General features: G+C 37.9%; 1 protein-coding gene across 1 annotated transcript in view; it reads left to right on the top strand.

The window, feature by feature from the left end:
- Positions 1-1065: 1065 nt before the first annotated feature.
- Positions 1066-16593, top strand: part of LOC124789066 — a 93065-nt gene continuing 77537 nt past the window's right edge. The window contains exons 1-2 of the mRNA XM_047256361.1: positions 1066-1213; positions 1933-2126. Of these exons, the coding sequence (XP_047112317.1) occupies positions 1138-1213; positions 1933-2126 (270 nt within the window). The 5' untranslated portion in view covers positions 1066-1137. The remainder of the gene's footprint in view (positions 1214-1932; positions 2127-16593) is intronic.

The raw sequence follows: 16593 nt of genomic DNA, 5'->3' as shown, positions 1-16593 counted from the left end.
CTAATATTGGAAGGTCTTGCAACTGTGTGTTCTGGAACAGGGATTATTACACTTGTTTTACTACCTAACATGTGGTTCATAACAATAGTAACTTAGAGATTAACTATAGTATTCACAACCACAGTATTACAAGTAAAGCTTTTCAGGCAGATAACGAATCTCTGTCTAGAATTCAGAGTGGTGTTTTGTATCCTGGATCATAAGTTTGTAACAGGTTGCTTCTACACACTAGCGAACTGAAAATGTCTACTCAGAAACAAAGTAAACCATAGCTTATTGGCCATGCAGGTATATAATCTCTAATAATATAGGCCTACTGTGTTTCTAACACGTCTACAACACCAAAAATATTATCTGTAACTTGACAGACTTCATTTACTTGACTTGCCTTCATGAACTCATCCTTCAGGACAGCGTAAATAGCTTCACATGTGTTGGGTATTATTTCACTCAACGCTTGTTTCGATTGCAATTGAAAATTCCAAATCCTTGCAGCTCCTTCCTGTTGCTAGGAATCTTAATGTTTCCACCAGCCGTTCATGAGGAGAAATTGCCCTTCTCATACAAGTATTTTTTCTCATAATATGAGGGGTTACAAGCTTTAAGAGACAATTATAAGTTTCGACATCCATCCGCAAATAATTTCGCCAGTCGTTAGGCTCGCCCCGTAACTCTCACAGTAAATTTACGTGAGAAAACTGCTTTCGCTGTAGCAGCCACTGTCTACACCATTTTGACCGCTTTATCTGTTTCCTGCGGTTGGTCTGACTGTTTTTTGCAACAGAAGTTGCGAACACTGACCACAACAGAACTTGCTCCATTTCTATATTTCAAAGTAACTGAATTAAATTTTTGACGTTTACGGGGAGCGTAGTCGCTTGCCACTGATATTTCTTTTCTACACCGACAGATGGCGGTCGAGTAGTAGATTGGGGTTTGTGTCGTGTGAACACACTACATTTGCAGCGATCTTTTGCATGTACAGACATCTGCGCCTACATCTACGCAGACGGATCGTTGCGTGTTGACCGGGCTTAACATGTTTGACTGCGCGGCATTGAATGTAGGATATCTTTATGAACATCTTTGGATTTGTATACAGGAGGGCATGCTTCGTAGTAAACAGAAACAGTAAACATGGGTGGTGAGCAAGGAGAAACAGGCGAGATAACTGATGTACAGTTTTTCTCCAAGAAGCGGCATCCTATCGTAGGTAATCAGAGGCACTATTACATTTCACCGAACTTTAGACATTTCTCCACAATCGCCGAATTAAAAGAAGTATCCTGGCTTTGACATCTCATAAATGTTGAGTTGTATTAATACACGAATTATTTATGTTAGTAGTTACTACAATGCTACTTTTGTTTGATGCTAATCAAACCAACCAATTATTTTAGTTCTCAACGTTATTTATTGTAGTATAGTTTTATTTGCGTGTGTTATTGCACTTTATTCATAACAACCAATTGAGTACCGTTCGCTGTAGTGCGAACGTTTTTGTAGACGTGCTAGATCGAACTCCATGTGTTGACATAAATATTTTGTCGATCCGAACAATGATATTGACCACTGTGAAAATTTTAAATAGAAAAAGTGGACTTTGCACTAAATACTTGCATTGAACACCCATTTTTAGAGCTCCAATGGGGGCACTATCTCACACAGTACCATAGCTTCAGTGTTAAGTGATAATCTTAATAAGTAGCTTTCATTTTCCTCGCTAGTTTCATTTAAGTATTGCACTTGTTTTTCATATCAGAGGCCGATATAAAATGTTGTCTTCTTAGTAGTCTTCTGTAACAAGGCAAAAGTCATGTAAACAGTAACTGAATTTATGCTGTGTAAGTTTAGGGTCTAAGTATCTACTTCATATGCAGCTCCTGCTACACAAGTAATTGTAAATAAATATCAAATATGTACTGTTTGCAGTTACATTTCAAAATGGTGAGCTCTTGCCAGATGCTGTGGAGAGGCTGAAATGTGGAGTTTATCGTGACAAGAAAACTGGAGAACGCATTGTTGCAGTGGCCTCTGAGTCCAGAGTGTATTTCGGATCACCGGCTTCTGCTTCAAGCAAATTGTGCCGTACTCTCCTAGCTATACGTAACAAACAGACCAATAAGGTAATCTACGTTAGTTTTGTTATATCAACATCAGCAGCTGTGGCCAATGAACAATTTCTAATGTAGTAGCTACTGCAGTACTTTGTGAATCAGTTTACAGAATGTGATGGATAGCACTTTCTGCACCATCATCACTTTCTTGTTCACGATGAATGTGTGTGAGGAGAACAACTGTTGGTAAGCCTCTGTGTGAATGTACACATTTAATGCACACACATTAACAAAACGAAAGTGTAGCATGAATTCTTGTACATTATATTACACAGAATAAAGAAATAGAGCATTCATAGTTAAACCATAGCAATGCATAAGATACTTGTAACAAGTGAGGCATAGGTTCTCAGTTCTCAGTCCCACTAAGGCCAAAGTTATGTATTGGAATCCCCCCCATTGAAATCTTGGTTGTTGTGACAGAGTGATCCATATAGCAGCTCGAGGTCTATGTTAGGTTGTTGTTTTGTTGTGGTCTTCAGTCCTGAGACTGGTTTGATGCAGCTCTCCATGCTACTCTATCCTGTGCAAGCTTCTTCATCTCCCAGTACCTACTGCAACCTACATCCTTCTGAATCTGCTTAGTGTATTGATCTCTTGGTCTCCCTCTATGATTTTTACCCTCCACGCTGCCCTCCAAAGCTAAATTTGTGATCCCTTGATGCCTCAAAACATGTCCTACCAACCGATCCCTTCTTCTAATCAAGTTGTGCCACAAACTTCTCTTTTCCCCAATCCTATTCAACACCTCCTCATTAGTTATGTGATCTACCCATCTAATCTTCAGCATTCTTCTGTAGCACCACATTTCGAAAGCTTCTATTCGCTTCTTGTCCAAACTGGTTATCGTCCATGTTTCACTTCCATACATGGCTACACTCCATACAAATACTTTCAGAAACGACTTCCTTACACTTAAATCTATACTCGATGTTAACAAATTTCTCTTCTTCAGAAACGATTTCCTTGCCATTGCCAGTCTACATTTTATATCCTCTCTACTTCGACCATCATCAGTTATTTTACTCCCCAAATTGCAAAACTCCTTTACTACTTTAAGTGTCTCATTTCCTAATCTAATCCCCTCAGCATCACCCGATTTAATTTGACTACATTCCATTATCCTCATTTTGCTTTTGTTGATGTTCATCTTATATCCTCCTTTCAAGACACTGTCCATTCCGTTCAACTGCTCTTCCAAGTCCTTTGCTGTCTCTGACAGAATTGAACCTCAAAGTTTTTACTTCTTCTCCATGAATTTTAATACCTACTGTTGTTAGGTTGAGAGGTAACGATTTGCTTGTAAGTTGGTGAAGGCAACAAATGTGAAAGCAACTAATCTGATTGTGGTATCAAAATGACCAGTAGTGAAGCCTAATGTTTGCTTCCAAGCCAAGCTGAAAAATTCAAGGGGGATCTAATACATAACTTTTATCTCCATCTAGAATCATGCCTGCAAAAATCAGAAAACAACTACGTTTTTAGCCCTAAATCTTGAAGCAGCAGATGATGATGAGGCTTTGCCAGTGGTTTTGTAATCTTTTCTGCCAACATTTGTTCTGAAAGTAGGCTAAGTGCTTCAGAGTAACTTGTGCTGCCTTTTTTTCTCTCTTATAAGTAGTTGTCTTTATGGCTATACATTTGATTAGACTCCTGTAACTATTAGTCTTAGACAAGTTAGTTGCTTCCTTGTTGTCACAGAGAAGCTCGAAAGCATCCTTCTTGGGCTTAGTCTTTGAAGTCATATATAGCCTCCTGACATGCTGAGAACAGAGCCATATATTCTGCTGCTGTTGTGGAAAAAGCTACAGTGAGCTGTTTCTTATTCTACCAGGATATCATTGCTCCTTGAAATGTAAACAAATAGCCAGATGTTGGCTAGTGTTCGGAATCTCAGCTCAGTCTGCATCGCAATAATCTATTACATTGTCGTGCTTTGGAAAACAGTAGCTTAAAATCCTTCGTACCTTTTAGATATCAAGAAATCCTTTTGACTGCCTGCTATTGCAGTATGCCTAAATTTTTATGAAAACAACTGACAATTCCTATGAATAAGCTAGGTCCAGCCTTGTACCTAACCAAGCCTACATGAAGCTTGCAGTGCTTCATGATAGGTTATGTTCTTCATAGCTTCTTGCTCTTGTCCTACTTGCAAACTTGTACCATGAGTGAGTGCTTGGCAACTGTCCAGTTTTGTAGATATCAGATTACGCTCTTCCAAGATGAATCTGTTGAGGAGAATTGTTCCACATAGTTAGTCTGGTCTTTCAATAAACAACCTTCTTTGTAGTTCAAAAATGGCTCTGAGCACTATGGGACTTAACATCTATGGTCATCAGTCCCCTAGAACCTAGAACTACTTAAACCTAACTAACGTAAGGACATCACACAACACCCAGTCATCACGAGGCAGAGAAAATCCCTGACCCCGCCGGGAATCGAACCCGGGTGCGGGAAGCGAGAACGCTACCACACGACCACGAGCTGCGGACTTCTTTGTAGTTCTTGATACTTAATTTGTATACATAAATAGTTATTAGCTTCACCAAGATGTTTCAGCTTGCGTTCTTCTCTTAGTTTTCTTTTGAAAATCTTTTTCCCCCTGAGATTTTTACTGAAAATCTACATAAACAGCAACTACAGAAATGTATGACAATAATTTTTGTAATAGACCCAGTGGTCAGCTGTTGACCTTTCGAGGTTTAGATTCAACAACTTATTGCCTAATTTCAAGTTCCTGCAGTGACCACCTTGCTCTGATCCATATAATGTTTTTCTCAGTTCTGCAACACCAGTATCTTTCAATGTCTTCATAACTGGATCTAATTCTCGAACCTTTACATAGATCCCTTCATACAAGTAACCTTCTAAGAAAGCCGTGACAACTCCAGTTGATGAGTGTCAAGATCATATTTAGTAGCCATAGCAAATAAATACCGTAATGAGTTATATCCTACAACTGGTGTGTATGTTTCATCAAATTCCAGCCAATGCATCTGAGCAGAATCTTTTAGTACTGTGTATTCTTTATAGCATACATTGTGGACTTTAAAATCTTTCTTTGTTTTAAAGACCCATTTCACTTTTACTAGCTTCTTAAATGAAGGTCAAATGGCAGACTCCTATATTTTGTTCTCTTTGCAAGGTCGTAACTTCTTTTGTGTTACCACAAGCCAATTTCTACCATTGTCTAACATCATTGCATCTGCCGGTGACTGTTTAGACTGATGAGTTATGAAGCCATGCAGGATCTTTGGCTTTGGAATTCTTGATTACTTTCATCTTGGATTTTTGTTGTTGTTGTGGTCTTCAGTCCAGAGACTGGTTTGATGCAGCTCTCCATGCTACTCTATCCTGTGCAAGCTTCTTCATCTCCCAGTACCTACTGCAACCTACAGCTTTCTGAATCCACTTAGTGTATTCATCTCTTGGTCTCCCTTTGCGATTTTCACCCTCCACATTGCCCTCCAATACTAAATTGGTGATCCCTTGATGCCTTAGAACATGTCCTACTAACCGATCCCTTCTTCTAGTCAAGGTGTGCCACAAATTTCTCTTCTCCCTAATTCTATTCAATACCTCCTCATTAGTTATGTGATCTACCCATCTAATCTTCAGCATTCTTCTGTAGTACCACATTTTGAAAGCTTCTATTCTCTTCTTGTCCAAACTATTTATCGTCCACGTTTCGCTTCCATATATCGCCACAATTCATACAAATACTTTCAGAAACGACTTCCTGACACTTAAATCTATAGTCAATGTTAACAAATTTCTTTTCTTCAGATATGCTTTCCTTGCCATTGCCAGTCTACATTTTATATTCTCTCTACTTCGACCGTCGTCAATTATTTTGCTCACCAAATAGCAAAACTCATTTATTACTTTAAGCATCTCATTTCCTAATCTAATACCCTCAGCAACACCTGATTTAATTCGACTACATCCCATTATCCTTGTTTTGCTTTTGTTGATGTTCATCTTATATCCTCCTTTCAAGACACTGTCCATTCCGTTCAGCTGCTCTTCCAGGTCCTTTGCTGTCTCTGACAGAATTACAATGTCATCAGCGAACTTCAAAGGTTTTATTTCTTCTCCATGAATTTAATTCCTACTCCGAATTTTTCTTTTGTTTTCTTTACTGCTTGCTCAATATACAGATTGAATAACATCAGGCATAGGCTACAACCCTGTCTCACTCCCTTTCCAACCACAGCTTCCATTTCATACCCCTTGACTCTCATAACTGCCATCTGGTTTCTGTACAAATTGTAGATAGGCTTTCGCTCCCTGTATTTTACCCCTGCCACCTTCAGAATTTGAAAGAGAGTATTCCAGTCAACATTGTCATAAGCTTTCTCTAAGTCTACAAATACTAGAAATGTAGGTTTACCTTTCCTTAATCTAGTTTCTAAGATAAGTTGTAGGGTCAGTATTGCCTCACGTGTTCCAACATTTCTACGGAATCCAAACTGATCCTCCCCGAGTTTGGCTTCTACTAGTTTTTCCATTCGCCTGTAAAGAATTCATGTTAGTATTTTGCAGCTGTGACTTATTAAACTGATATTTTGGTAATTTTCACATCTGTCAACACCTGCTTTCTTTGGGATTGGAATTATTGCATTCTTCTTGAAGTCTGAGGGAATTTCGCTTGTCTCATACATCTGGCTCACCAGATGGTAGAGTTTTGTCAGGGCTGGCTCTCCCAAGGCTATCAGTAGTGCTAATGAAATGTTGTCTACTCCCGGGGCCTTGTTTCGGCTTAGATCTTTCAGTGCTCTGTCAAAAACTTCACGGAGTATCATATCTCCCATCTCATCTTCATCTACATCCTCTTCCACTTCCATAATATTATCCTCAACTACATCACCCTTGTACAGACCCTCTATATACTCCTTCCACCTTTCTGCTTTCTCTTCTTTGCTTAGAACTGGGTTTCCATCTGAGCTCTTGATATTCATACAAGTGATTCTCTTTTCTCCAAAAGTCTCTCTAATTTTCCTGTAGGCAGTATCTTTCTTACCCCTAGTGAGATACGCCTCTACATCCTTACATTTGCCCTCTAGCCATCCCTGCTTAGCCATTTTGCACTCCATGTCGATCTCATTTTTGAGACATTTGTATTCCCTTTTGCCTGCTTCATTTATTGCATTTTTATATTTTCTCCTTTCATCAATTAAATTCAATATATCTTCTGTCACCCAAGGATTTCTACTAGCCCTCGTCGTTTTACCTACTTGATCCTCTGCTGCCTTCACTATTTCATCCCTCAAAGCTACCCATTCTTCTTCTACTGTATTTCTTTCCCCCATTCCTGTCAATCGTTCCCTAATGCTCTCCCTGTAACTGTCTACAACCTCTGGTTCTGTCAGTTTATCCAGATCACATCTCCTTAAATTCCCACCTTCTTGCAGTTTCTTCAGTTTTAATCTACAGTTCATAACCAGTAGATTGTGGTCAGAGCCCACATCTGCCCCTGGAAATGTCTTACAGTTTTAAACCTGGTTCCTAAATATCTGTCTTACCATTATATAATCTATCTGAAACCTGTCAATATCTCCAGGCCTCTTTCATGTATACAACCTTCTTTTGTGATTGTTGAACCAATTGTTAGCTATGATTTAGTTATGCTCTGTGCAAAATTCTACCAGGCAGCTTTTTGGATTATGCTGCAAATAACAATAATGGGCAGTCACAGTATTGTTCTGACTTGATTCCTCATTCCAGCTAATATTCAGTGAACTACTGCTTGATGTGATAATTTCAGGTACAGGTTCAGTTTATTCTATTTGAGCTGTTATTAGTCTGTTTCTCTTCTATAAAAGAGATCAACAACCAGTTTGCTTTCACTGTCTTTGTTTCTTCTTTAAACTGTCTAGGTATACCTTCGGCAAAAATAAAGTCCTCCTTTTTTATAATTTTTTGATGATTCGGTTAAAAAATGCTGCGTGCTTTTGAATCATCACAGTGTCCTACCATCTACCAACATACAATTAATTCTTGTTTCCCCCATTGTCACTGGTGTGCTCCCAGAATCTTAGAATAGGCCTTTCTTCCAAATATTGTGAGCTGTCGAATATTTGGCTTCTTGTTTGTTTAAGCTTTTCCTTGAGTCATTTTCTTAATACCTTAATTGGAGATCTGTTAATTAGGTATACTACAGCAGAAACTGGGTCTGCCCAAAATTTACCTGGAAACTTTGTTTTGAAGAGCATGCATGTTGCTTTTTCTACTATTGTAACACTCAACTAGTCTGTGTTGCTTGACATATATGGTACGGTAGTCTAATGTTGGATCCCTTCTTGACTGGAAATGTTTATCAGATTATTGTTCACATATTCTCTGCCATCATCAGTGTCTAGAGTCTAGATCCTTTTTGCAGATGGCCTTTCAAATACATTTTTAAAGTTTCAAATCAGCTTTGCTACTTGATTTTTTTCCTTAGGTTATACAGAGCGATTATAATTAAAGTTAAACTTTCAAAACACTGTAGAAATGGCACCATTGGCCATAATGACATCAAATTGGAATGGAATACTATCGGAGAAGGGAAAAAACGTATGGCAGAAGAAAAAAAATAGTGTGGAAATTGGTCAATAGATGATGCTGTATGTGTCAGTATACATAAATGAAAACCCTTGTCATATGAACAGCCCATTGAAGTTTGTATAAACATGCTGGGTACATGGCTTTTCCTCCTTTCGCATCTGTGACGTTCGCCATGACTGTTTCAATGCAGGATCGCACTCTGCTTGTAATGCTGTATTACAAGAATGATGACTGTGCACACATCGCTGTGTAGAAGCTCCGGACACTGAAGGGTTTGAAAAAAGGTGTTGGTCTGATGACTGCCGTGGATTTGGAGAAAATGATTCGGAAATTCGAAAAGACAGGTTCTTTTGGTGTGCGACATGGTAGAGGTAGGAACCGAATTGATTCGACACCAGTGGAAGCAGTGGCCCCAGCAATGCAGGAGTGTGCAAATGTGTAGTGCATGGAGAATTGCTGGAACATTGGACATACCTGTGAGTATTGTGCGTAAAATCCTACGAAACATCCTTCTTTGCTATCCATTCAAAATTACCCATGTGCACGAGTTGCTTCCTGTTGACCTACCAGCAGTAGAGGCCTTTGCTTTAGAATTTCTTGCTCGCATGGAAGTGATTGACCATGGAAGATTTTGTGGACAGACAAAGCCCACTTCCATCTGACAGGATATGTCAATACACAGAAGTGTCGAACATGGGCAACAGAAAATTCACACGCAAATCAATGAGTACCACTTCATCCTGAAAAGGTCACTGTGTGATGCGGGTTTACAGCATCGTTTATCATAGGGCCATATTTTTTTGAAGAGTCAGGTGCTTCCAGTCCTGTTATCTGTACAATCATTTGTAAGCGCTATTAGCATCCATTGCGCAACCACGTCATTCCATCTCCCAACATCATGGATGGGATCATTTTTATGTAAGGTGGCACACCTCCGCACATTGCAAATCCAGTTAAGCAGCTGCTGAGGTGCAATTTTGGAAATGCTAGAATTATCAGCCACCATTTCCCTACAGCCTGGCCGTCCCGATCATCTGATCTTAATCTGTGTGACTTTTGGCTGTGGGGCTATCTGATATATGTTGTGTTCAGTGTTCCGATTGCAAACTTAGCTGCATTGAAGGTACGCATTGCACAACATGTTCTGAATGTGACCCCGGAAACACTTTGATCAGTTGGTGAACATGCTGTTTCTCAATTTCAACTTGTTACCGAAAACAAATGGACAGCATATTGCATGTTTTGCGCCAGTCACACAGAAGTTAATAATATGATTTGGTTTTGATTGTTGCTTATTATGCAGTTTTTGGCCTCGGGACAATTAAAAACTGATGTGATTGATGCTTTTTATGCATTTTTTGGAATCAGGACAATTAAAATCAATGTAATGATGCTTTTTATGTGGTTTTTGGCCTCAGGACAATTAAAAACTTATGTGGGTGAATCTTTTTATGCGGTTTTTGGCCTCATTACATTTAAAAACCAATTTTTCCCATCTGATGTGATATGACCTTGCTGTGATGTCAAGGGCTTACGTAACTAACAGTATCATACCTGTACACCCATGTACACTGAGTAGTACAGTTTGTTTAAAGTCAAACATATACCTTAGGCATTGTTGCATGCTTCATTTGTCATTTGTAGTCGACCACTATTCAGTTATGATGCTTACAGTGCCATCTGTTGCTACATTTTGTATCTACTTATTTTTCTTCTGCCATATGTTTTCCCCCTTCTCCGATAATATTTCATTGCAATTTGATGTTGTTTTGACTAGTGGTGTTATTTCTACACCAGTTTGAAAGTTTAATTATAATCACCCTGGACATTGATACTTTTCTGGAATAATCGTCAATTAATTTAAGGCAGTTTTCTCTCCTCCAATTGACCTAGTTTGCATCAGCCCACACAGAGGTGAGTTTACTAGCTGATGAATTTTTGTGGCTCTGGAACTAAATTTTGAGAAAGGAAGTCTTGTTTGTTTGCTGTCTAAGCAAACTGTGCATGTAGTTTTTACTGCTCCCACATACGAAATGCCACTAGCCAGACCTTTGCGTAATGCATACATAGCTTCAGAAATCAGATGACCTAGTCTTTTATGCCACAAGTCTTCACTGTTTGACCGCAAAACTAATTTTCTATCATAATTCTGATGATATGATTGGTCTAGTCGATACGTTACATTTTTATAATGAGACACTAGCAGCTACACTGTTGGATATCTCATAAATTTAGAGGCTTGATCAGATAAAGTCAGATGGCTTCTTCTTGCTATTTCACTAACAGACAGTAAATTTGTGCTTAGTTGAGGTACATACAGAATATCCTTGTTGTGTTCACACTAGGGTAAGTGCCTGACATAAAGGTAGAGTGAAGTGAAGCCTCTGCCACAGATACCTGTAGCTAAAAGGAAGGGGTCTGCTGGCACAGGAGCTATAAACTCGTATCTTCTACACAGACTGTATCTTCTACACAGAATAACTGGTGGCAAAACATGAGTACAGTAACAATAATTTTCTAAATGAATATACATCACAAAATGTACTCAGCTTTTTCTGAACCTAATCCAACTTGATACATTGATAATTGCTAACTAATCTAATTGAGGTTCAGTTTGGACTGCAGTGTAAAGTTTAATTTCAGTTTCACAATCACTGAACAGTATGTGTGATGTTAGACACTCGGCGTAATTTCTCCAGTGACTAGATTGGTCAGCCCTGTAAATAATGTGTTAATAACTGAACTGCTGGAAGCAGGCAATAACTGCATGATGACTGGCCGTGTGTCAACATGGTCATTTAAATCATTTGCTCTGGGGATGAATGTCATCATGTGAGCTAATTGCCAGAAGCATCAAATAGTTTCGGGTTTCACTGCTGTCTGTGGTGGGAGACATAACTATTGGTGGATGACTGGCTCTTTTGAATGTTGTCTGCAGAAGCACTAAATGATACCTGGTATGAGCACCATCTGAGAGGTAACTGACCATAGTATTTGTGTTGCCACATGGAGACTATCTGTTATGCGGCTCCTTCTGATGCTAACCCTATGTACCACAGCTGGTGGAGAAGCAGCATCGCTTTTCTGAGGCTTCATTAGCTTCTTTGCTTCAATGCTTGCTAGTGTGCTAATATTGTGGGTGCACATATGTTGCTCCCACTGGCATTCATCTGTGGCACCACACCTAAACCCACAGTGAGGGTGCAGTCGATCAAGCAAGTGAATTGTTGGCCTTGGACATCCCTGTAGGCTTGTCTGTGTGTTGAGGTGTGACATCATCATCCATCTGGTCATTACTGGATAGCATGCAGCTGGGCCCCACTGCCAGAGGCAAAGTTGGGGGTGGCTGTCGGTTGCATTGGTATATTCCACAGGCAGCTGTCTGCATTGAAGTTATCTGAATCTGAAGGAGAGAACAGTATGGGAATTATTCTTGTTGTGCATGGGTGTGTTGTGGCAGCTTCTGATTGCTGTGATGCCTTGTGATGTCTATACTTTACACATAATGTACGTATACTTTATAAGTAATGTATGATTTGGCTGGTACCTGATACTTTTTCTCCAAATTTGTAGATGGTAATGAGTAACAGATCATTTATTTTCAAAAAACATTTGCCTCGAGTATGGTCAATATTCAGACCGATGGTGCATGAGAGGCTGTAAAATTGATGTTAAAGTACAATACAGTCTACCATGCAGTCTTTCGGCTGGAGATTTTGTCATATGTGGAGTTGCTCTGTACGGAAAAGAAATACCAGTACGTTTAATCATTATCCTTACTGTACTGCTGAGTGAGCTTCATCATATGTGACTTGAATGGCCATACAAAACTTTCAGCAAGTCCTTTATTTTCTGGATGAAATGCTGCAGTTTTGAAGTGTGTAATGCTATTTCTTTCACAACTATGTTCGAATTCTTGAGAAGAAAATTGAGTGCCATTGTGAGCAATTATTACTTTTGGCAGTCCTTCAGCAGAGGTAATCCCAGACAAAGCCTGAATTGTTTTCATAGTTGTAATTTATGATATTTAAATCATAGAAGGAAATACTGAAAATGTGTCAGTGAGCCAGTAGATTTCTAAGAATGGTCCAGTAAAGTCCATGTGTAGAGGTGACCAAGGTCCTGGTGCTTGTGGCCACGGAAAATATTGTTGAGGAGGATCTGACTGGTATTTTGACTTATGTGATGTTTAATCAGCATCACTTCAATGTCTTTATCTACATTTTTCCAGTATTAATGCTCTGTGGCAGCACATTTAGTATGTACTCTGTCCCTGTGGCATTGGTGACTTTTGGATTTAGAAGCTTCTGAAATAACCTCACATGTTCTTCTTGATTTTGAATAAAAACTTAACTCCATCCGAACAGGCCTTTGGAGGCCCAATGGTACTGACTAGCTGCCGTGTCATCCTCAGCTCACAGGCACTGGGTGTGGACATGGAGGGCGATGTGGTCAGCACACCATTCTCCCAGCTGTATGTCAGTTTACGAGACTGATGATTTTGAATGTGCCAGAATAATACCTTTGTAAACTGTGAGAGCATGCCTCATGTACCAGTATGATTTAATTTCAGATTGATGAGTCAATTTTTCTCTAGTAGAAGTCACAAACAAAATTTACTCTACAGGGTTTAACTTATTTAAAGACATTATTCTGGTTTCATGGCGATAGACTTAACAATCTGTTGTCCTTTTTGTGCATGCGTCTACTAACGTGAATTGTTAACTTGTCATGGGTGTGAGACAGGCAGTGGATAGTAGGGAGAAGGCAGACAACCACCAAACACTCACAGTCCTCTGTCAGTAGCACCTTGCAGGGTTTCCAACACCACTTACAGTGCTCTTCATCTCCTGAACGCTGATGAAGACCATGTGGATGAATAGGCAGCTACTAATGACAATCCTAGAACACTAGAGTCTAGTGCTGTTGAATGATAATCCCTCACAAGAATAACTCCACCGTTACAGTCAAGATCAGCAACAGACATGAACTTTTCATTGCCTCGTGTGGCACTGCTAACCAACTGGGAAGTAAAAGTAAATCCTTTGTCTTAAGATCATGTGCCAATTGTTCTGATTTTTCCTGATAGGTCAGTCCATGTGAAATCGAACAGTGGTATGGTTCTTGATGTCACAGATTTTGATAATTTTTTTTGTACATTTGTAGTAGTAGCTGCTTGCATGAAAACTCTCAAATTTTTTGAGAATTTTAAATTTTAGTTAGTAATTTTTAAAACCTCTGAAATTAGATGATCGTAATTACACTTTTAAATCTTATCATTGCCGCATCTCAAAAACTATTTGACACTGAGACCTAAAATTTGTACCATTTAATTCACTTTCTTATAAGCTTTAAAGGTGTGCGTTAATTGATAATATTCATAACAGTGCTAAATTCTTCCATATTAAATTATTTTTTAATTTTGAAATCTTCAAAATCAGAAATTTTTTTGGTTTAAAAAATGTGTTTCAGTCATACATTATTTGTACACCTCAGATTTCATGGTGGTTTTCTAGTAGGAATAGATTAAAATAAAATTTATTTCACTGGTACGTGCAGCAGTTAGTGCTTTGGACCAGTAAATAAGATTTAATCTGTCATAACCCAAATAGTGCTGTCAAATCATTGTTTTAATTTTGTGACAGTCCATTGATTACATTATAGATTTATACACTTAAATTAAATTCCCGTTTGACCTTTCCATTGTCAACTGTGAAGATATTTCAACACACACCACAACAATACATGCTCAAAAAGACACTGAATAATTTATTTATTCTTACCTTCATTGTAAAAATAAATTAATGTTAATCAGTATTATTAATTAAACATTTGAGTTGCTGTTATTATTTAACAATTTGTTAAATATTTGGTGATCCACTAACAATCTTATTAGAGTCTACTGTTATGTATTATAGTTTCCTTTCAAATGACATAACCTAGTTCTCCCAAGCAATAATGACAGATTATTGATGTAGCAACACATTGTTTTACAATATAATCTGACACTTTTCACAGTTCTTCATCTGATAGCCTATATGTTCTTCCAGTGGAAATTGCAGGATTCAGATTGCAAAATAAGATTTTTTTTCCCCTCTAGCAAAGCTCCAATTTTATACTGCATACTCCTCATAGTATGTCACATAGAAAAACTGACTGATGGCATACATGTTTCACCCCACTGAAACAAATGGAAGGGAGGTAATATTTGATCATGTTGTGCTTCCACAACTGATGAATATGGATATTAAGAAAACCACTTTGACTTTTATGTTAGTGCATTTATTTAAGCCATTGATTTCATTCTATATGAACATCCTTGGATTACAAAGTGGCACAAATGTGCCAGTGTCATGATTTAACAGTCTTAATTTCCCAATAAAATGTTGAACTCCACTTGTTGGAATACTAAAAGTACAGTACTCTACTTTGTTGGCTGTACTTGGTATTTGTATTCCAACATGTGCCTTACAACATTTTATTGAATGATTAAGCATTTTAAATCATGTCACTGACACTTTTCTGCCACCTTAATGAGTTACACATGCACACAGCTACCTGGTCCTCTTTCGCTCATCGGTGCTGTGCTAATTGTACCTCAACACTTCATCTCTACGGAAGTGAATTACAGACTATAGAAGTGATTGTTTTATTATATATTGGTCTCTCTCTCTCTCTCTCTCTCTCTCTCTCTCTCTCTCTCTCTCTCTCTCTCTCTCTCTCACACACACACACACTGTTCTACAAATACAAGCTAAACTACTGTAAATTAAGTCATTTAAAATGGAAAATTCATACTAAGCCTTATATTATTTATGTTAACTTTTATATAGCATAATGTAGTACAATTATAAAATAGTAAAGTGAAATGTGCTTAATTAGTACTTAGTAATTTCATTTTAACAATAGATTTCAGCTTTTAAATGAAGTACCACTATGATGCAGTTGGCAATACAAGTATTTTCCCTTAGGAATACACACATTCACAAGAAGTATACCATTAATATACATTTTTTAAAAATCCAGTTGTGAAATTTTCAAAATGTTAAAAAGTTTTGGCTTGGGTAAATTTTGCATTTTAATCATTTGGTGAAGCAGCACATATTTTAAAGCCTATAATAAGATGAATAAAATGGTATACATTTGAGGTCTGTACTTCAAATACCTTTTGAGATACGATCATTTTGAGTTATAGGTAGAATAAAAATGACAAAAAATTATAAAATTCCAAATCAGCAGGGATCAAATTTATTTTCTTTATTGGTGGATTTCATTTTGGAATGCCCGATTACCAAACAGTGTAAATGTATAACCTGACTTTTGACTTTTTTGTTTGGACTGTTAGCCCAATCATATACTGACACAGTTTCAGTACTTTCTCATTTTTTTAAATACATTTCAACAGCTAACAATCCTTTTATACAACACAATAAGTTTTTTAACCCTTTCAGACCTATTTTTTCTGGAGGAAGGAATTTTTTGTTCATGTAGTAATGCTCTTACGTGATTTTTTAATGATTTTAAATGCAAGATTTATATAAAAATATGTACCCATTTTCAAAACATACTTTGTACACTTGGCTTTACTTTAAGGACTAAAATAACTAATTATGCAGTGGAATATAGTGAACCAACCACATTGTGTATTCTGTGGACACTAACTGCTGCGCACTACTACATTGACTTGCTGATATTTTCTTGGTGATGCCCAACAGTTGGCAGCACTTGCAAATGATGAAATGGTTGAACATTCATAAATATGTACCTCAGGTTTCCATTGGGGAAAAACATATTTTTGTTGCAGATAAGACACAGTAAAAGCTAATGTACACAATTGTAGCCAGAGGGGCTGAAAGGGTTAAAGTTTCCAATGATTCCTTTGGACCACTCTGACAACAGATAAAATAAACAAAAGTATAATTGTAAG

Source organism: Schistocerca piceifrons, chromosome 1 (assembly GCF_021461385.2).
Source record: "Schistocerca piceifrons isolate TAMUIC-IGC-003096 chromosome 1, iqSchPice1.1, whole genome shotgun sequence".
NCBI classification, from domain to species: Eukaryota; Metazoa; Arthropoda; class Insecta; order Orthoptera; family Acrididae; genus Schistocerca; species Schistocerca piceifrons.
This window is presented reverse-complemented; position numbering and strand designations above follow the sequence as displayed.